This window comes from Amblyomma maculatum, unplaced genomic scaffold (assembly GCF_055883805.1).
Source record: "Amblyomma maculatum isolate TAMU_Amacu unplaced genomic scaffold, ASM5588380v1 scaffold_123, whole genome shotgun sequence".
Taxonomy (NCBI): domain Eukaryota; kingdom Metazoa; phylum Arthropoda; class Arachnida; order Ixodida; family Ixodidae; genus Amblyomma; species Amblyomma maculatum.
The window spans coordinates 1-20,565 of NW_028146847.1; the positions used below are offsets into that span (position 1 = coordinate 1).

The 20,565-nt window shown below is 48.6% G+C and overlaps 2 protein-coding genes across 4 annotated transcripts; both read left to right on the forward strand.

Moving 5' to 3' along the window:
- Nucleotides 1-5,346: 5,346 nt before the first annotated feature.
- LOC146170630 (uncharacterized) lies at nt 5,347-12,568 on the forward strand. Of its 3 annotated transcripts, none has more exons than XM_084586878.1 (3): nt 5,347-5,489; nt 7,616-7,875; nt 11,503-12,564. In XM_084586878.1, the coding sequence occupies exons 2-3, from the start codon at nt 7,654-7,656 to the stop codon at nt 11,563-11,565; spliced, it is 285 nt and encodes a 94-aa protein (XP_084443004.1). In that variant the 5' UTR covers nt 5,347-5,489; nt 7,616-7,653; the 3' UTR covers nt 11,566-12,564. The 3 variants fall into 3 exon arrangements, with proteins under 3 accessions (XP_084443004.1, XP_084443003.1, XP_084443005.1); XM_084586877.1 differs by lacking the exon at nt 5,347-5,489 and adding an exon at nt 5,585-5,723 and having other exon boundaries at nt 11,503-12,568; XM_084586879.1 differs by lacking the exon at nt 5,347-5,489 and adding an exon at nt 5,978-6,093 and having other exon boundaries at nt 11,503-12,565.
- LOC146170631 (uncharacterized) lies at nt 12,139-20,146 on the forward strand. Its single transcript, XM_084586880.1, has 2 exons — nt 12,139-12,234; nt 18,652-20,146. Exons 1-2 carry the CDS (start codon nt 12,139-12,141, stop codon nt 19,855-19,857), a joined length of 1,302 nt encoding a protein of 433 aa, XP_084443006.1. The 3' UTR covers nt 19,858-20,146.
- Nucleotides 20,147-20,565: the final 419 nt, after the last annotated feature.

The window sequence follows — 20,565 nt, forward strand, 5'->3', positions numbered from 1 at the left end:
CCCACTTGATGGAAAGGGATCTTCGGCGGAGCAATAGGCTGAAGAAATCCAGCAGGTTTCAATGGCGGAGACTTGCGACGTTGGCAGTCACGACATGAGCGTACATAGGCCCGCACCGATGGGAGTAACCTGGACCAATAATACTTTTGACGAATTCGTGCAAGTGTACGGCTCGCCTCCAGGTGGCCGGCGGTGGGTTCATCATGACAGGCACTCAATATATCTCGGCGCAACTCGGAGGGCACAACAAGGAGAAACGTCTCTTCACTGTTAGCGAAATTTCGCTTGTAGAGCACGTTACCACGCAGAGCGAACGTTTGAAGCCCACGATGAAAAACACGGGGAATACGGGCGTCGACGCCCTGCAGATAGTCGACGAGTGACGCTAACTCTGGGTCCATTCTCTGCAGCTGCGCCATTTGGGTTGTACTAATAGCCCCCAGAAAGGGAAAATCATCGGCTGTTTCTCCTGGACATATGGCGATGGGCGAGCGCGATAGACAGTCAGCATCCTGATGCTTCCGTCCTGATTTGTATACGACTGTTACGTCATACTCTTGTAATCTAAGGCTCCATCTAGCCAATCGTCCTGAGGGGTCTCTGAGGCTCGCGAGCCAGCATAATGAATGGTGGTCGCTTCTAACGCGGAAAGGTCGGCCGTAGAGGTATGGTCGGAACTTGGTGAGGACCCATATTGCCGCCAGACATTCTTTCTCAGTTGTTGAATAGTTGGTTTCGGAGCGGGTAAGTGTTCGGCTCGCGTTAGCGATGACCCGTTCTGCACCGTCTTGCCACTGAATTAGTACTGCACCAACCCCAACGTTGCTGGCATCAGTGTGAACGTCAGTTGCGGCGTTTTCGTCAAAATGGCCTAGTACCGGAGGATTCTGTACGCGGCTGCGAAGCTCAAGGAAAGCGGCCTCTTGTTCACTTCCCCACAGGAACGGCGTGTCATCTCGAGTCAGTGTGGTTAGCGGTTCCGCGATGTGCGAAAAGTCTCGTACAAAGCGTCTGTAATAGGAGCACAAGCCTAAGAACCGTCGAACAGCTTTCTTGTCAGTAGGGCGCGGAAAACCAGCAGCGGCAGCTGTCTTTTCAGGGTCCGGGCGAACACCTTTTGCGCTGACCACGTGACGAAAGAAGCGAAGTTCCTCAAAGCCGAAGTGACATTTCTCCGGTTTGATTGACAGGTTGGCGTCTCGGAGAGCTTTTAACACAAGGCGTAACCTTTCTAGGTGTTGGTCGAAGGTGGTAGAAAATATGACGACATCGTCCACGTAAACCAAACACGACTGCCACTTCAAACCGGACAGAACAGTGTCCATCATGCGTTGGAACGTAGCCGGTGCCGAACATAGGCCGAACGGTAGCACCTCAAACTCATACAAGCCATCGGGTGTCACGAAAGCCGTCTTCTCCCGGTCTCTCTCATCCACTTCTGTTTGCCAGTACCCACTTTTTAGGTCTAGCGACGAGAAGTATCGGGCATCTCGCAGTCGATCGAGTGCGTCGTCTATGCGGGGAAGTGGGTAAACGTCCTTTTTAGTGACGAGATTAAGTTTTCTGTAATCGACACAGAACCGCAGAGTATTGTCCTTCTTTCTGACGAGAACAACCGGCGAAGCCCACGGGCTTGTAGACGGCTGAATGACATCGTCGGAAAGCATTTCGGTGACCTGTCTCTGAATCGCTCTCGTTCCGTTGGAGAAACGCGTTATGGGCGTTGGAATACGGGGCGCTTGGTCTCGTCTGTTATTATACGGTGCTTGGCGACCGGAGTTCGGCCCACTTTGGAAGACGTTGCGAAGCAGTCTGCAAAATCTGCCAAGACAGCTGAAAGCAAATCCTTCTGAGCCGGCGATAACTCGGTGTTTATTTCGACAGGTGGCAGAACGTGACGAAGTCCAGTGTCGTCTTGAAGGGCTTCTTCCACGGTGCACAAATGTGGACACTCCGCGACGTCTTGGAGGAAGGAGATCACCGTGCCTTTGACGAGGTGCTGAAATTCGTTCGAAAAGTTGGTGAGCAGAACGGTAGTGCAGCTATCCCGTAGGTGGGCGAGGCCTCGGGCAACAATGAGACCCCTCTCAAGCAGCAGCGGGATATGACCCTTCGCCATGCCCTCAAAGTCATGAAATAGGTCATTCTGCACGCGCATTACGACACTGCACCGTGGTGGCACCGTGACATCATCCTCCACAATACGCAGAGCATGGCTACAGGGATCGCGGGTGTCTAAGCGTGCCACTGCCCGTTTGGTCGAGAATGTGACTCGTGCCTCGTGTAGGTCGATCACAGCACCGTTTGCCTGCAGAACGTCGAGCCCCAGAATCAAATTTCTCGAACATTCGCGCAAGACAACAAATTCCCCGACGTAGACGGAACAGCGGATGCCAATTCGGGCTGTGCACCTTCCGGCCGGGCTAATGAGATGACCTCCAGCCGTGCGAATGCTAGGGCCCAACCATGGCGTCACAATTTTGCTTCAATTCCTGGGCGAGGGCGTGGCTCATCACTAAATAGTCTGCACCGGTGTCAAGTAACGCGATCGTGTCAGTTCCGTCAAGTGTCACGCACAAATCAGAAGTAGCGCGTCGGATGCTGTCGCTACCCTGCCCCTGTGAGAAATCCGCGTATCGGTGTATCGGCGGCGGAGGATCTTCAATTTTTCCGACAGCAGCGGCCCTGCCTCCGGAGACCACTGGAATTAGTTTTCCCGGTGTGGACTGGGAGAACGCCGCTCAGGATAGCCAGCGTCTCGGCGAGGACTTGGGGAACGGTAACGCCGAGGAGACGATGATGTAGAGTCATAACGGTCGTATGTTGTAGGCCTCTGACGAGCCGACAGGTGAGCTTCGATTTCGAATGGTCGTTCGCCGTTCCGTGGGCAAGGATCGTCGGGCGCGAAACCACGTAGGCCCACTCAGCGATATGGGCAGGCCCTGTAAAGATGACCCGCCTCACCACAGTGGTAGCAGAGGGGCCGCCGGTCCGGTGTACACCACACATCACATTTCCGTGGCCGCTGATAGACTGGTCGAGTAGGCACACGGGAAAGACCAGGCTGCTGCACTGCATGAGTGGCGGTATTCACGTTGTAGACTGGTGCTGGCGCCTGACAGAGGACAGCTGCATATGTAGGTCTGACGGTTTCCTTGGCCTCGCCGACTGTTGGCTTCTTTTCTTCGTGTATTATAACGAGCTCCCTCATTTCCCCTTCATTTGTCTGCTTGTAGCTTACGGGGGTCTCGGTTCTGGCAGTCTTGAAGCCATAGGTAGCGTAAGAGGGTTCTAGCACAGCTTTCGCCCTCGCTCTTGATCACGTTCTACGTGACGCTGGCGGTAACACAGGACGTTCCACGTCCGCCGCTATGGCTGAGGGTGGCGCTGGTGAACATTCTCAAGGTTCGTATACAAACATTAATACCCAAGAAAGTAGCAGGGGGGACAGCGGCCGATGTAGCTCAGTTGGAAGAGCACCGGACGCGATATTCGGAGGTCGTGGGTTCGGTCCCCACCGTCGGCACGTTGTTTTTTCTGCTACTTTGTGTTTATATATCTTTCCCCTAAGTAGATTACATTACTAATTTATGTGATTATCCAAGTAAAAATTAAAAAAAAAGACATAAAATACATTCCCCAACGCTTTCCTTGGCCTCGCGACTGTTGGCTTCTTTTCTTCATGTATTATAACCAGCACCCTCATTTCCCCTTCATTTGTCTGCTATGTATATATATATATGTGTGTGTGTGTGTGTGTGTGTGTGTGTGTGTGTGTGTGTGTGTGTGTGTGTGTGTGTGTGTGTGTGTGTGTGTGTGTGTGTGTGTGTGTGTGTGTGTGTGTGTGTGTGTGTGTGTGTGTGTGTGTGTGTGTGTGTGTGTGTGTGTGTGTGTGTGTGTGTGTGTGTGTGTGTGTGTGTGTGTGTGTGTGTGTGTGTGTGTGTGTGTGTGTGTGTGTGTGTGTGTGTGTGTGTGTGTGTTTGCGGGGTTTACCGTCCCAAAGCGAATCATGCTATGAGAGACGCCGTAGTGGAGGACTCCGGAAATTTTGGCCACGTGAGGTTCTTTAACAATATATATACCTTCGACCACGTGCTGTGCGCTAAGCCGCCCAGACGCGGCAGCGCACAGTCCGAATTATCCGTAGCGGCACCGACTCGCGTTCGAATTCACGCACTTTTGTGATACAGGTCTCCATAAAGTTTGGCGGGACCAAGCAATGTAGTTCAAATTACCCGTAAATTCGAATTATCGAGGTTCGAATTAATGAGCTTTCATATATATTGACATCGTTGGGCCAACACCTTCCGCCAGTTCATCGTGCACCCACAATCCACGTATGGGAGGGCTGAACGTTCCGTCGGAAGTTGTCTACAGGCTTACCACTCATAAACACGTTCAATCACTGCCTCACATCTTCACTGTAAACATGGTGTGTAAAGAAACAGAATTTTCTTGTCTGCAGCTAAAATCACCAGACCTAGTGAAATATCAGCCTGCCGCACTTCCTTAACAAAGAAAGAACTCTAACCTGGCTGCCGAGAGCACACAAGAAAGACAATAGGGCTCTTCAGGCTTCGCGTGCTGTAAAACTAGAGGGAAGTTACTAACTTGTGATTTTATTTTTTTGCTTCCTCAAGCGTTTTTTGAGGAGGATGAGTTGTGTATTTTAATGAATGTTATGTATTATATTGTTCTTTCTTCCGTGCCAAATTACATGAAGGACCTCTTGTACGTGTGTGTGTGTGCGTGCGTGCGTGCCTGCTGGAATGGATTTGTAGCTGTACGGCGTTTACCATTGTTGTTTTAGTGATATATATGCAAATATTCGCGGTCATTTGCTTTTCATCTCGTTCCATTCGTCTCTAAAAAGGAAAATGTTTGATCTAGCTGTAGATCGTACTAAACATTAATTGTGGTTTGCTTTTTAAGGGATTTGCATTTTCGTACTGCTTACGCTCAGCAGTGCGAAGAAATGCAGAAATATTGAGTGGCGCATAGTCCACTTGTTACTCCATAGCTTTTTACACTTTTTTTCAAGCAATTTGTCGGCCATGCAATGTGTTAATTTTCGTCAGAGATAAAAACAAAAATTAGCGAGCTCTTTGTCTTCCATGTTGGAACCGCGGAATAGCACTTTTAGCCTGTTTTCACTTCGTCTTAGACGGTTCTTAATGATATCTTGAATGCGCAGTGAATTTGCAGCATTCAAAGAACTGTAGCAAAAAATATCTCTTAGAAAAAATTATTTCGGGTATTTTCAATGCTAGAGCTGGAGCACGGCCCGTTATCGAAGAGATAATCGGCATCAGTAGCGGATGGCGCGCCCCACTTTGTGATAGGGCACTGTCCGCAGCGCCACGTTTTTGCTGTCGTGAAGCGGGGGTGAAGAAGCAGTGAACGACGCTTTGTGCTGTGCTCCGAGCTTATTCCCGTTAGTTGCCGACCCACCCCCCTGCCTCCGCCAATACGTCGATCCTTTTGCTGCTGTGAGTGTTACGTGGTTTCGTGTTTTGCAAAGACGACGACGACTTCCCAAACTAAACATACCGGACGAGGAAGGCCCTTTCTTTTAAAGAGAAGCTTGGAATTTTGAAGGTTGATGAAAATTAACCCGAAGAAAAAATGCCTCGACTTGGCGAATAAGCTAGGGCTAGCCCGGGTTGCGACATTTAGATGTCTGAACATTTCTGTGCCAAGCTGCACCAGGCGCTGGCTGCACCGTAAGCGTGAAGTTTATTAAATTTGCGCCAGAATGTCCCGGCTAGTTGCAACAGTTTGCCGTACTTGGGGCAACTTTCAGTGGCCGTGATAGGGTAGTCACAGCGTTTAAGATACTGCAGCGTTCGTCACTGGCCTTTTAGGTTTATTTTGAGATGCTTCCTGCCGTTCTAACGCCTACTCATATTTTTCTCTCACATCCATGTGCTTCCTCCGCTTTTAAGTACGCTGCTCCTCTGCGGTTTGAGGATACTTTACCGCACGAGTCATGCTGTCCGTGCGGTGAAGCACCCCGATAACGCAAAAGGGCCATTTCCCATTTTTGACGAGGCACCACTGCTACTGCTGCGCACTGCGAAAAGGGCCGGGATGGTATGCTTGTGATTTTGAAGCAATATGCTACAACACTGTTTTAAGTGTTCCATGCTCTTATTGGATGTATATTTTTTTTATGCGGCTCAATTAGAATTTTCCGATATCTTGTTGGGTCATTGATGTAGAGCAAGGTTGTTTTTATGATGTCTCGTCGATAGACTCGCTTTCGTATGGTCGGATAGTGTATGAGGTGCGTCAGTTATGGTTTCTGTGTTTGTACTAATATAACTGGAGGCGATACATGTGAAATGTATTTGGTCGTCAGCAGGTCGGGAAAAGCGTAGCAGCCTTGGCTATTAATAGAATTCCATAAGGCAGCAATGGAGCCCAAGGCTCCCAAAATTAACATTTATGAACATCGAAATGCTAGAAAGTCTAATCTGTGCACGAAATACATAACCTAATATCCTAGCTGAGCCATCGCCCGCTTCCCAAAATATTGTCAAACCACCGAGTCATCGCCAGCACATAGAAAGCGTAAATCGCGGGCCAAAGGCGCGCTCGTTTGCCTGTTTTCTTTGCTTACAACTGCTTTATCTGATTTCGGCATTCTCCCTTCCGCCTTTTAGTCGCGGTTTTTCTTTTCTTTGTCATATTTTTCTGTTTGCTTTTGAATAAACATCTTGTTTTTGTATTGCGCGAGTTTTTGGACATAGGCTGATCGCATCACTGCTTCAAATTAAGCTCTGTTGGAGCTGCCTCGAACTGTGGATTTCACAGACCCTAAAACATTGTTTTATGAGCCTTGCAAGCAACATAAGATCCCGTTATTAAAATTGTCAAACCGCGCTAGATGCAAAAAAAATATTCTCTGGCTTTTTATATTTTTATTCGGTCCCCAAAGTTATAAAAATTCGCTTCCTCAATTTTAGGGCTCACAATTTTTTTGTTTGTTTGTGTGTGTGTGATAGCATGCCTTGCAGTACAAAATGCTTATTTACGGAACTAAGTACGTGTAGCGCCGGTGATAGGTGGCTCCTGCTAGATTTCCTTTGGATAGCATTCACATGGTCTGATAAATCTTCAAATCTCATCGTACGTTTGTGTCGAAAGCAAGGTTTCTTTCCTGTTTAACGGCTCCAAAATTTGAATTCATGCTGCAAACTAGTTTTTTTTTTCTTGTGAGCTGCTCTGAATATGGATTTTACTGCACTAAAAAATTGCTACAAATCCTGTTTGAGCTGTTGCACCCCTGCATTCACTGTAACAACGTTCACCTGTAGCTATCTAGTGATCACTGGTGCCATTACGCAGTTCTGTTAGTTGACTGTCTTGTTGCATCTTGCATGGCTGGGCTGGGCTATTAGAAGGCAACCAATTGTGGTCTTCAGTAAGCGCTCTCGTTAAGGAGTCAGAGAAGCATTCACTGATCAACCAAGGCACTAACTTTAGACATATTGAAAAGCTGCGTTTATTCTGGTTTCCTCAGTCATTCTTCTATCTGAGGCGTTTCTCTCTAGCAGTGTAGAGAGGCTGTCCTTGATGACTTAAAGGAACGCCCCTCTCCCCCACCTTGCAGCCAACCAGAGCGGCCCACTCAAGTCAAGCCCCGCATATATGGCGAGCAACACGGGTGCACCCGGCACAGCCAGAGCAGCCATGGGTGTTGGTGGGCAGCCCATGAAGGGCATCAAGGTGATCCCAGTGCCCCGGGGGGGTGCCCTTCCTTTGCACGCACGCCTCATTAGGCCGCCCCAACAAGGGGGCTTGCAGGCTGTGCACCCCGCTACCTCCACGACTACGGCCACTCCTGTATCATCTCCATCACTCATTGTTCAGGTACAAGTGCGATGAACACTAGGAATGGGTGCAATCAACTCTGGCATAATGACCCCTCTGAGTGACATACGCATAGTGTGGGGCCAATGCACTAGGTGGCATGTGTGTCTGAGCAGGTGAAGCAGATTATAAAGGACAGACTGCAGGCGTTGCTAGAGAATGAGAGAGTTCTAGGGGAGCTATAATATGGGGTGCAGAAGCAAAGGAGGTTAGAGGACAATTTGTTCTTATTGACACTGTGCATTGAAATAGCAGAAATGGAACTCTGGTCCCTATGGCTACTATGGCTAGCTTTTCTGGATACCAAGGGAGTCTACGACATTAGTTAAGATAACTTGTAAGGCATTCTAGATGCATTGGGTGGATGTAGAAGAGTTAGTTCCAAACCCTTTAAAATCCATTTATAAAGGTAACCAGCTGCTGATAAAATGAGAGAAAAAGGTATCCGAGCCTGTGAAGACAGTGGAAGCTTTGTACCTACAAGGATTAAAGACAAGACTAGAGAGGAGTGGACTTGCCTTATTATTTTTCTAGAAAGAATGGGAATTCAACAGTGATTATCTAGTGCTGATGGCTAAAAGCGGTAGCCCTGCCGCAGTGGCTCAGTGCATAGGGCACTCGACTTTTGAAGCCAAGGATGCGGTTTCATTCCAAGCCGCGGCAGCCACTTTTCGATGGAGGCAAAAAGTATGGCACCCATGTGTTGTGCGCTGTCAGGGCGCTCAAGGTGGTCAATATTTTTAGTGCACTTCATTATGGTGGGCCTCATAGCCTGGGTTAATTTTTTGGATATTACACCTTACAAAGAGAAAAAAAAAGGGGGCCTGAGGTACAGAGGGACTGAATAGGTTTTTACCAACAAAAAATCGGCAGTGATGATTTTTAGTGATAACCGGGACAGCAAGAGGAGTACACAGGAGACCACGGTCGAGGTGTTGGATAAGTACAAGGAACAGTTAGGATGTGGACAAATAACAAAGGTGAGTGCGGCTTAAACCACATATAGCGTATGTCATGGGTACCATGAAAATCTGCACTCTAAGTAGTACCACGCTACGACAAAATATATTTTTCACCTCAAAGTATACAACACATAGGTGGCTTCCCTTTTAAAAACGGCCTATTAATTAGCAAACGAGAAGCAGCCCACTAAGTATCCGGCAAGCTTAGATTAGTTTTAGCATACCACGTGCACAGTGACTGCAAAAATTACTGTAACCGCCGTTGCGGAGGTGGTCACGCTAACCTCCACAGTCGCGATCCATGCGGTTTGCTGAAACCTCACTCGGCTCTTTTCGTTCTCACAAAGAAAGAGAGGCATCTCTGAGCAAGGCCTTTTGGTTGGAAAACGAACCTCGTGAACAGGAATCTAGCCAAGCGTCTTTCCAGCAGCGGCCCGACGTACATCACACCGAAAGAAATCCAGCGCTGCCATTGCACGACCAAACTTTAATGTAGACACAAGCACGTGCGTTTTGCTCTTTTATGAAAACAGCGATGTGAAGGAACGCGTTAGCAGGGTCATGGTGAGAAAACGCGGTGTGACCCAGATGCATGAAAAAGAGAAAACTGACAGAAGGATGGTCGAAAAAGAGTAGCTGATGCGCTATCTTGTGCAAGACGGTAGCAACGTGTGGAGACTGAAGGAGTAAACGAGCAGCACGCACGTGCAGAGCCCGCACTTATGTCGTGCCCTAAACACTTGACGCGATGTGCGGCGCCACTCAGGCAGGTGCATTTGTTGTTTCTACACTGTCACTGGGCAGATTTTAAAACCGCACTATAACCAGTATTTCACTTCGAGTGACCGCATAAGAAGCAGTATGGCTTTACATTGAGTACTATGGGAGGCAGACCAGTGGCTGGCTAAAACTGCGTTATAACTGATCCTGCCCTCTAAGTTGTTACATTGTAGGTGGTTTCCGCTGTATTTCACAGAGCATGAAAAATGTGTGACGATTAAATATAGCAGGAATGCAGCAGTTATGAAAAATAGTGTGCTGTCGAATTACAATAGGAACAGAATAGTGCAGGGGATTTGGAAAGGGACAATTGTTCCTCCTCGTCTGGTTTTTGGCAATGCAGTCCTATGTATGAGACCAGGAGTCCGAACATACTTAGAAATGGGCCACATGGGGTAGGTAGGCGTGCTTGGGGAGCATATGAAAATGTACCTAATCAGGGGGTACAAGGTGGCTTTGGATGGTCTACATTCAAAGGAAAAGAAGCTAGCTGCTAGACAGAACTTGAACACTAGTTGGGAGAAATGGGAGGAAAAGCAGCATGCTAGGAAAGTTTTCAGTTGCCAGTGGAGAGCACAGGAATTATCGGTTAAGAAGGTTAAAGAAAGAAGGGCCTGTGGAATGTAGGATGCAGGCCAAATCAGCACTGCAAATGCACAGAACATTCAGGCAGGGAATAGCAAAAGGAAACATTCATGATAATTCTACGGGCAGCTCATTGTTGTTTGAGTCAAGTACCAAGAGATAGGAAATGGCTAAACACTAACTTTCTGTAAAGGGCTCCGCCCTATAGTTCAAGGCAATGAGGTTGATTCAGTCAAAGCATTGGGGTTTAAGGATATTAGAGGAGATATAGGCTTTAAACAGATAGAAATAACCGATTGAAGTTTACCTGATTGTTGGCTAAAATCAAGACTGCAGTAAGTACAAAATGCGTTACTATTCATGGCTATGTATGTGGTGTAGGTGATGTGCGCTGCTGCTGCCCAATTCAAAGGGTTCGGAGTTATCCATCCGTCCATCCATTCGTGCATCTAGCAAGAAGATACGTAGCTGACGCAGCAAATGCAATCATTTAAACTTGGAGATCTGCATGTAGCAAATTCCTCATTTTGTGAAATGTGTCGATTCCTCACCGCTGCCCTACTGCAGCATGCACAGCTTCATCTAAAGGTGTTACGATGGCTGACCTTAATATAACAAACTTGCTACATTGACTCTCTGTTAACTAATGTAAAACTACTGAAATTGGTAGAACCGCATGAAAGTGTCGCTATGATAAAACATGAAATGATGTCTAGGGAGCAAAGGTTGCAATTAGCAACCACATTTGACAAAATACACCCTGCTTCGTGACTGGCGTCATGATCGGGGGCTCACAGTCCAGAAGGCCAATAATGATGGTGAAACTCAGACTATGCAGACGCATCGTCTGTATCACTCTTGTAACGTCCAATTTCACTGCAATTAAACGCTTTTCATGTAAATGATAGGTGACATTTTGTGCAGGGTTCTCCGCGACAAGTTACGATGTGACGGTTCTGCAGGGTTCTGTGCATACTAGGTGACAAGTTTCGATATGACGGAATTTCTTATTTTACGAACCAAACTATGGATTTTGCTGACTTCGTTATATCAAGGTTTAACCATAGTTTGTATAACGTAGCAGCTCACCCTCCATACTGTTCTAAACAGTACCTTTGTTACTTGTTCTTACTAGTTCTTAATTTTTCTCGTTGACCGTCCTCATGGGGCCTTGCTCAGACTGTTGTCTCGAACGGATTTGGCTGTTTACTGTGCTTGCTCCATGTGGCCAGAATGAAGTTTATTTTTAAACCTTTCCTATGCTGAGAGCCTCCCAAGTATACTGGATGTTCTCTTGCAGGTGCAACAGCAACAGACCAACGAAGGAGGTGCACAGCCAGATGGTCTACCACCTGCCTCCTGAGTGTGCGTTCATCCTGAGCTTGTGGCACAGTTCATATGTAGACATAAAGCTGTACAGTTAGCATCGATTCACCATGTTATTTGCCTGTGTTGCATTCTTTGCTGCATTAAGGTATGAGGCCACTTTGAAATCTTTACTTTAAAAAAAAATCAATTTTTGAATATTGTTTTAACAAAAACACATTCCTTTCTGTATGATTGGAAAAAAAAAATATGCTTCTAACTAAAACCGTTCCAAAGATACAGCCAAATTTGTAACCCCCTGTGCATTTTGTAAAAGCGAAACTAACACAGTTTCGGTTCCTACATACTAAAAAATATTTGACTCCTTTGGCGGACTTTCCTTTTCTTGCACCATAATATTTCAGTTTACAATCATTATAAGTTTTTCTAAGCGTGTATGTTTATTTTTGCTCTCATTTATTAACAAAAGTGCTCGCAAGAGGGCCGCATTAATGTCTCGATCATCTGAGTTGGAGAGTTCCCGCGCAAATTGAAGAATCTGCCGACTGTGCTTACTTGGTGCCTCGTGTGCCTCAACTATTTCACTTCGTTGTTTACGCGCTTTACCCACATGGGAAAGTTCAGAGTGCAGAGGAGACGAAAGCGAAAGTTTGCCGGGAATAGACACACGACAGGTGAAGATGGCGACGAACCGAATCCCGCCAACGTGAGTGCTTCAGCAAGTGCCTTAAAACTCTGAGATGTGGAGGACAACAATGACTATAAAGCGGATTCTACGCCGGAAGGAAACACAATTGACCTTCACATTCTGTCATATGTTTTTTCATCGCTTGCGTGTCCGGCGTGCTTGGCAACATCCCTGAAACTTGAGGAGCGCTCCTATGCAGGCGTGTCTTGTGTGTTGGCTACAGTGGGCGTTGCATGTGGCTATGAGAACCATTTCTCCTCATCAAAAAAGTCAGGGCATTCAGTGGAGAACAATGTTCGACTTGTATATGCAATGCGACAACTAGAAAGTGGGCATGCGGGTGCGAAAACATTTTGCAAAATTATGAATGTCTCCACCCCCGTGGCATTCCGCTTACGATAAAATATTGCCGCGAGACCTTCAAAACAGTATTTGTTGCTTTTTAACAGCCGCCGGCATACAGGCTTATCACTCTGATTCTGGACCGCGTATCAGTTCCGTAATCTTTGTTTGTTAATGCTCGATGTCGCGAGTCACACCTTTATCAGTTTTGTTGTAGCGCAAGATGCACCGAGATCTATCTCGAAGGTTCCGGCCACTTGGGTGTCTTTCCACAATGTTCCAGTCCGTGCTGGTAGCTGTTTGCAACGTTATCTAGATTGTTCTGTGCAGCCTTTAAATTGAGCGTTGCCGAGTGTGACGAGCATTCTGGGTTCGACGATCGACGAGTGCGTTTGTTTCTATCGCCGCCGCCGAGTTACTTAGTTCTTTTGCGGGCGCAAGTGAGCCCAAATAAAGAGTTTCTTTAGTGCAGTCATCGACCCTTCATTTGTGTCGTCGACCTCGTCACCACTACGTGACATCTGGTGGAGGTGCTGCCTTTAATCCTTCAAGCAAAGTCCCAAGCCGTGTTCCTGTCGCCCTGGAAGACCAGCCTACAGGTCACCGAGCCAGCCGCCGACTTCAAGGCCTACAACCCGAACACGGTCTGCTGCCTGACCCCATTCGATCTCGGAAGGCATCAACACTGACAATGGCCCAGCCTACAGCACCGGTTGTTTTCGTCCAACCCCGTGAGCCCTCCTGCTTCCATGGACGACCGGATGAAGATGCGGGAGACTGGATGGACCTTTTCGATCGTGTGGCAGAATTCAACGGCTGGAACGACGCCGCGAAACTAAGGCAAGTCTACTTTGTTCTTCAAGGACATGCCCGAATTTGGTTTGAAAATCACGAGACTTCTTTCAAGGATTGGGAGATATTCAAAGCACAGTTCTTGATGGCCTTTACAAGTTCTGTCAGAAAAGAAAGAGCTGAGGCCCTCCTCCAATCAAGAATTCAACTACCAAACGAGTCCGTCCTGGCCTACGTAGAGGAGATGAAACGCCTGTTTCGCCGCGCCGACTCTAATATGACCGAAGGTGACAAAGTGAAATTCTTAATGCGAGGCGTTAAAGAGTCGCTTTTTGCGGGGCTTGTCCGGAACCCGCCGAAAACTGTGGAAGAATTTGAGAGTGAAGCATCGACCATCGAGAAGACGTTGGATACCCGGATGCGCCACTACGAGCGACCACTTCAACCAAACTACTCATGCCACTACCCAAGCACATCTGCAAGCGGAGAGAACCTTCGCGACCTAATCAGGGAGACCGTGCGAGAGGAGCTCCGCCGAATGTTGCCATCATCGCAACAACCCCAGGTGGCGACGCTCGCGGACGTCGTCCGTGAAGAAGTTCAGCAGGCGCTGGGCGTTCCTCAAGCGACGGCTGCGACTCAAGAGGCAACAGCAATGAACTACGCTGGTGCATTGCGTCGCCCTCCGCCCCGACGTGATGACTTTCCGAGCCCTCGCCGCTACCGTCCTGTTCCTGAAAGCCGCCCCTTGGCCCCCGCCCGCCAAGCCTACCAACGACCACCAAGCCCCAGGAAGTGCGACGACTGGAGGACTGCAAACAACCGGCCATTATGCTTCCACTGCGGTGAGGCCGGCCACATTCTGCGACACTGCCCGTACCGACGAATCGGTCTCCGCGGATTTGCAGTCGACGCTCCACGACCACGCCCAGGTGAACGACCACAAGAAATTGACAACTATCTGCGTAGCGGTGAGATTGCGCCACCAAGCCGTCGGTTCAGATCTCCATCGCCGTACAGGGCCCGCTTTGCGTCCCCAGGCCGTACTTATGATGAGAGTATGCGCGGAAGGTCCCCAAGCCCGCGCAGGGGAAACTGAACAGAGCAACCTTTGGAGGTGAGGTTGCTCAACGGCGAAAACGACGACGCAGCCATTTCACCGCCGCTCCACACGACGTCATCGACGACATCACGACCATACTGCAAGCAGACAACGCCGCCCAGCGCAGTAACTACGGTATGCCCCGGCCATGACCTGAAGAAACGACGGAGCCGAGATCGGACACTAAGGCCCACGTGCAATGCGAGGACGCGAACAAGTGACCTTGAAGTTGATATCGACGGTCGCAGAGTCACTGCCCTAGTAGACACCGGAGCTGACTATTCAGTTATTAGTGGACCGTTAGCCTCTCAGCTCAGAAAAGTTACCACCGCTTGGGATGGCCCGCTGATTCGTACCGCAGGTGGCAACCTGATTACTCCATCTGGACGATGCACTGCAAGAATAACCGTAAATGGGCGTACTTACCCCACCAGCTTTGTGGTCTTGCAGCAGTGCTCCCGCGACGTGGTTTTAGGCATGGACTTCCTAAATGAAAATAGGGCTATCATCGACCTCCGATCCAAGCTCATCAAGCTCTCTGCAGACAATGCCATACCTGCTACGACGACTTCGACGCAACACGTCGCTCTAAACATCCTCGACGGAGAATTGACCGTGCCGCCCCGATCAAGCGTCGCCGTCAGCGTAGGTAGCACAGACATTGAAACCGCTGAAGGCATCGTCGAAGGAAATATCCAATTGCTCTTGGAACGGGGTATCGGCATCGCAGGAGGCATCGCGAAATTCCGGAGAGAACAAGCTCAGGTGCTGGTAACAAACTTCACTGAAGAATACCGGCATCTAAACAAGGGCACGACCATCGCTTTTCTCGACGAACTAGCGGACCTCAAAGACGTATTCGCCCTCCACGACCAACCACTGGAAGACGCACCGGACCAATTCCGTGAGCCCACATTTGACATCAACCCAGTATTGACCCACAGCAGGAAAACCCAGATTCGCAGACTTCTTCGAAACTACAGGGAGTGCTTCTCGTCATCATCGAAGGTAAGACAAACACCACTGGCCAAGCACCGCATTATAACGGACGAACACGACCGACCTCTGCGCCAAAGCCCTTATCGTGTATCGCCGCGAGAACGGCAGGCCATTCGCGATCAAGTTGAGGAAATGCTGCGTGATGACGTAATCCAGCCATCGAACAGCCCCTGGGAGGCACCAGTCGTTTTGGTCAAGAAGAAAGACAGCACACTTCGCTTCTGCGTTGATTACCGCCGCTTGAATAGCATAACGAAGAAGGATGTCTACCCACTTCCCCGCATCGACGACACTCTCGACCGACTCTGCAATGCAAGGTACTTCTCATCGATGGACCTGAAGAGCGGATATTGGCAAATTGAGGTCGACGAAAGAGATCGCGAGAAGACCGCATTCATCACACCGGACGGCCTTTATGAGTTCAAGGTGATGCCATTTGGTCTCTTCTCCGCACCAGCCACGTTTCAACGAGTAATGGACACAGTCCTGGCAGGGTTGAAGTGGCAAATTTGTTTGGTATATTTGGACGACGTTGTTGTCTTCTCGTCAAACTTTGAAGACCACCTAAAACGACTACAGACAGTGTTGGAAGCCATCAAGTCATCGGGACTAACGCTAAAAGCAGAGAAGTGTCACTTCGCCTACGAAGAACTCCGGTTCCTAGGTCACATCGTTAGCAAGGACGGTATTCGCCCAGACCCGGAGAAAACAGCTGCAATCGCACAATTCCCGCCGCCTGCCAACAAGAAAGCTGTGCGCCGATTCCTTGGGCTGTGCGCTTATTATCGACGATTTGTCAGAAACTTTTCGCGGATCGCCGAACCGTTGACGCAGCTTACAAAGGCTGACGTACCTTTTAAATGGGAAGCGCTGCAAGGAGAAGCCTTCGACGAACTCAAGCGCCGCCTGCAATGCCCTCCTGTACTTGGCCACTTTGATGAAAACGCCGAGACCGAAATTCACACCGACGCGAGCAGTGTGGGCCTAGGAGCCATTCTCGTCCAGAAGAGTGTCGGACAGGAGAAAGTAATCGCCTACGCTAGCAGGTCACTCACAAACGCCGAAGTCAATTACTCGACGACCGAGAAGGAGTGCCTTGCAATCATCTGGGCCACTTCTAAGTTTCGTCCATACCTATACGGCCGACCATTCAAGGTGGTAAGCGACCATCACGCGCTCTGCTGGCTGGCTAATTTGAAAGATCCTTCCGGCCGCCTTGCCAGATGGAGCCTACGACTTCAAGAATTTGACATGACTGTAGTCTATAAGTCGAGCCGAAAGCATTCCGACGCAGACTGCTTATCCCGCGCTCCCGTCGATGCTCCCCCGAAGGACGATGACGACGACGCCTTTTTGGGACCGGTAAGCGCCAGCAGTTTCGCAGAACAACAGCGATCAGACCCTGAGCTGAAAGCGCTAGCCGATTACTTGGAAGGAAAGACCGCTTCCCCTCCTGGTGTGTTCAGGCGACATTTATCATCCTTCACGTTAAGCAATGGCCTCCTCGTGAAGAAGAACTTCGCACCCAACAAGGCCACGCAGCTTCTCGTAGTACCTAAAACCCTTCGGCAAGAAATTCTGCAGGCGTTGCACGATGAGCCCACAGCAGGCCACCTCGGATTTGCGCGCACGTTGCGTCGAATCCAAGAGAAGTATTACTGGCCGCGACTGCCTGCGGAAGTTGCCCACTACGTGAAGACGTGTCGTGAGTGCCAACGACGCAAGACGCCACCGATCAGACCAGCAGGACTACTAAACCCGATTCCGCCCCCAATCCTGCCCTTTCAGCAAATTGGGATGGATCTCCTCGGCCCCTTTCCATCTTCGTCTGTGGGTAACAAGTGGATCATCGTGGCCACCGACTACCTTACCCGTTACGCCGAAGCAAGAGCACTACCAAATGGTACCGCGGCAGAAGTCGCCAAATTTTTTGTCGAACAAATTCTCTTGCGACACGGCGCCCCAGAAGTGCTCATCACGGACAGGGGAACGGCGTTTACGGCAGAGTTGACGCAAGCCATCCTGGAATACAGTCACACAAGCCATCGACGAACAACTGCGTACCATCCCCAGACCAATGGCCTTACGGAGCGCCTGAACAAAACGATCGCGGACATGATCGCTATGTACGTCGACGCTGAACACAAGACCTGGGACGCCATCTTGCCGTACGTGATCTTCGCGTATAACACGGCAGTCCAGGAGACGACCAGAGCGACCCCGTTTAAGCTTGTCTACGGCAGGGAGCCCACGACGACGCTCGACGCAATGCTGCCGCACGTAACCAGCGAGGACAACCTTGACGTCGCCGCCTACCTGCAGCGTGCAGAGGAAGCCCGACGACTCGCACGGCTGCGTATTAAAGACCAACAGCGCACCGACAGCCGACGATACAATTTACGACGACGCCACGCAGAGTACAATCCAGGAGACCAAGTGTGGGTTTGGACACCTGTTCGCCGTCGCGGATTAAGTGAAAAATTGTTGCGTCGATACTTTGGTCCGTACAGAATCATTCGCCGCGTCGGCCCACTGGACTATGAAGTCATTCCCGACGGAATGTCAGCATCACAACGGCGACGCGCACGCCCAGAAATTGTACATGTTGTACGACTGAAGCCATATTACGCGCGTTGAAGAATGTGTGGTGTTTAAAATTCGCAGTGCTTATGTTTAAGTTGCTTTGTTTTGGAACATCGAGGCGATGTTTTTTTTTTAAGGGGGGGGGGGTAATGCCGCGAGACCTTCAAAACAGTATTTGTTGCTTTTTAACAGCCGCCGGCATACAGGCTTATCACTCTGATTCTGGACCGCGTATCAGTTCCGTAATCTTTGTTTGTTAATGCTCGATGTCGCGAGTCACACCTTTATCAGTTTTGTTGTAGCGCAAGATGCACCGAGATCTATCTCGAAGGTTCCGGCCATTTGGGTGTCTTTCCACAATGTTCCAGTCCGTGCTGGTAGCTGTTTGCGACGTTATCTAGATTGTTCTGTGCAGCCTTTAAATTGAGCGTTGCCGAGTGTGACGAGCATTCTTGGTTCGACGATCGACGAGCGCGTTTGTTTCTATCGCCGCCGCCGAGTTACTTAGTTCTTTTGCGGGCGCAAGTCAGCCCAAATAACGAGTTTCTTTAGTGCAGTCATCGACCCTTCATTTGTGTCGTCGACCTCGTCACCACTACGTGACAATATCTTTGAAGGTGTCTGACGCTGCAAAGGAGGTTGCATCGAAGTCAATGATTGATGCAGCAGCTGAAGTGGAGAAGGCTGTGAACAGTAATCAGTGCGGAGTGTCAGGGGATGGCACATGGCAAAAACGAGGCCACTCTTCATTGAACGGCTGTGTTTCTTTGATATCTGTGGATACAGGAAAAATAACTGATGTGGAAGCTTTGTCCAGCACATGCAAGTCATGCAAAATCAACAGCAAACTGAGTCCCGGAAACAGCGAATTCCTGGAATGGAAGTCGAATCACACAACTTGTCATGCCAACCACACAGGCACTGCCGGTGGTATGGCGCCAGTTAGACTTTACCGCATGTTTGAGAGGTCAGAAACGACGCGGGGTTTGAAATATGTGCACTACTATGAAGATGGAGACTCGAAGAGCTACTCGACAGTGAAGGATATTTATGGACCAAATATCGTGAAAAAATTTGAATGCATTGGCCATGTCCAAAAACGGGTTGGATGCCAGCTAAGAAAGCTGAAGAAAACAGTGCGTGGATTAGGTGGCAAAGAAAAATTGACTGATGGGCTCATTGATCGCCTTCAAAATTACTATGGCATTGCCATCAGAGCCAACATCGGAAATCTTGCAGGAATGAAACAGGCAACGCTAGCTAGTTTGTTACACTGCAGTTCCACGGACGACAATCCAAGGCATGGGCTGTGCCCTGTAGGAGCAACCAGTTGGTGTGCTTTCAACCGAGCTAAAGCGGCTGGCCAATGTAACTACAAGCACAAGGGAGGACTTTCAAATGACGTTCTGAACAGGGTAAAGGTTGTGTACAAAGACCTTTGTTCAGACGAGCTCCTCAAGAAGTGTTTGCATGGCAAGACACAGAATGCCAATGAATGTTTCAATGGCATGATCTGGCAAAGGGTACCTAAAAATGTCTATGTAAGCCTGCCAGCACTGAAGTTTGGCTTATATGATGCCGTGTGCCATTTTAACAATGGCAACAGAGGGACGCTGGATGTCTTGAAACAAATTGGGATCGAGCCTGGACGCCACACAATGAAAGCTTGCTCGACAGGTGACCAACAGCGCATCAAGAAATCCTCCCGTCAGTCTACCGATGCCGCGAGAAACGCAAGGAAAAAAACGCGAGCAGACGCACGAGTGAAAGGAAGTAAAGACAAAACAAAGGAAGACATGAGCTACAAATGTGGTGGATTTTAACCCTCCGGGATATTTCTTTATGACATTTGTAGCTATATCAAATCTTTTTTGTTGTTTTTCTCGAAACTAACTTTTCTGCCGTTTCATCTTGCGCGAACATTCGTAACTTTTTTCCTCGAATAGATTTTTTAACAAAACTTTGAACGCCTATTCTTGATATATCAAGCTGTGCAACTAACTACAGAAAATAAAATTGTGCAATAAGATTTGTTATTGCTGCATTTGTTTTAAAAACATTCCTTGCTGAAAATCATTGTTTTTGGTAATATTGCAAATAAAAAACGTCAATTGATGGTGTCGCAATTATTTTAGTTCATTGCACAGCTGATGGCATTATGTACATAACTGCAGGAGGAATTTTCCTTGTAGTGAGCTATATGTGAGTTATGACTGCTGGCGTGGGATGCATTATTATTACATTTTTCGAGAATAAAAATTTAAGAAAAATTTTGTGTATTTAAGCACTCTGATTAGAATACAAAAGGCAATCTTTAAATATAGGTCACTAATTTTCTCTTTGTATTCGCTACCAAAACTTTTATTCTGAAACGTGGCCTCATACCTTAACCCAGACGGCCATAGACGTCCGACGGTCGACCGACGGACGTCCGTTTTCGGACCTTCGGACATCCGACGGAAGTCCGGTTATGTTCGATATACGTACAGCGGACGTCCGTCGGACTATCGTTCGTGGATCCGGATCGCGTC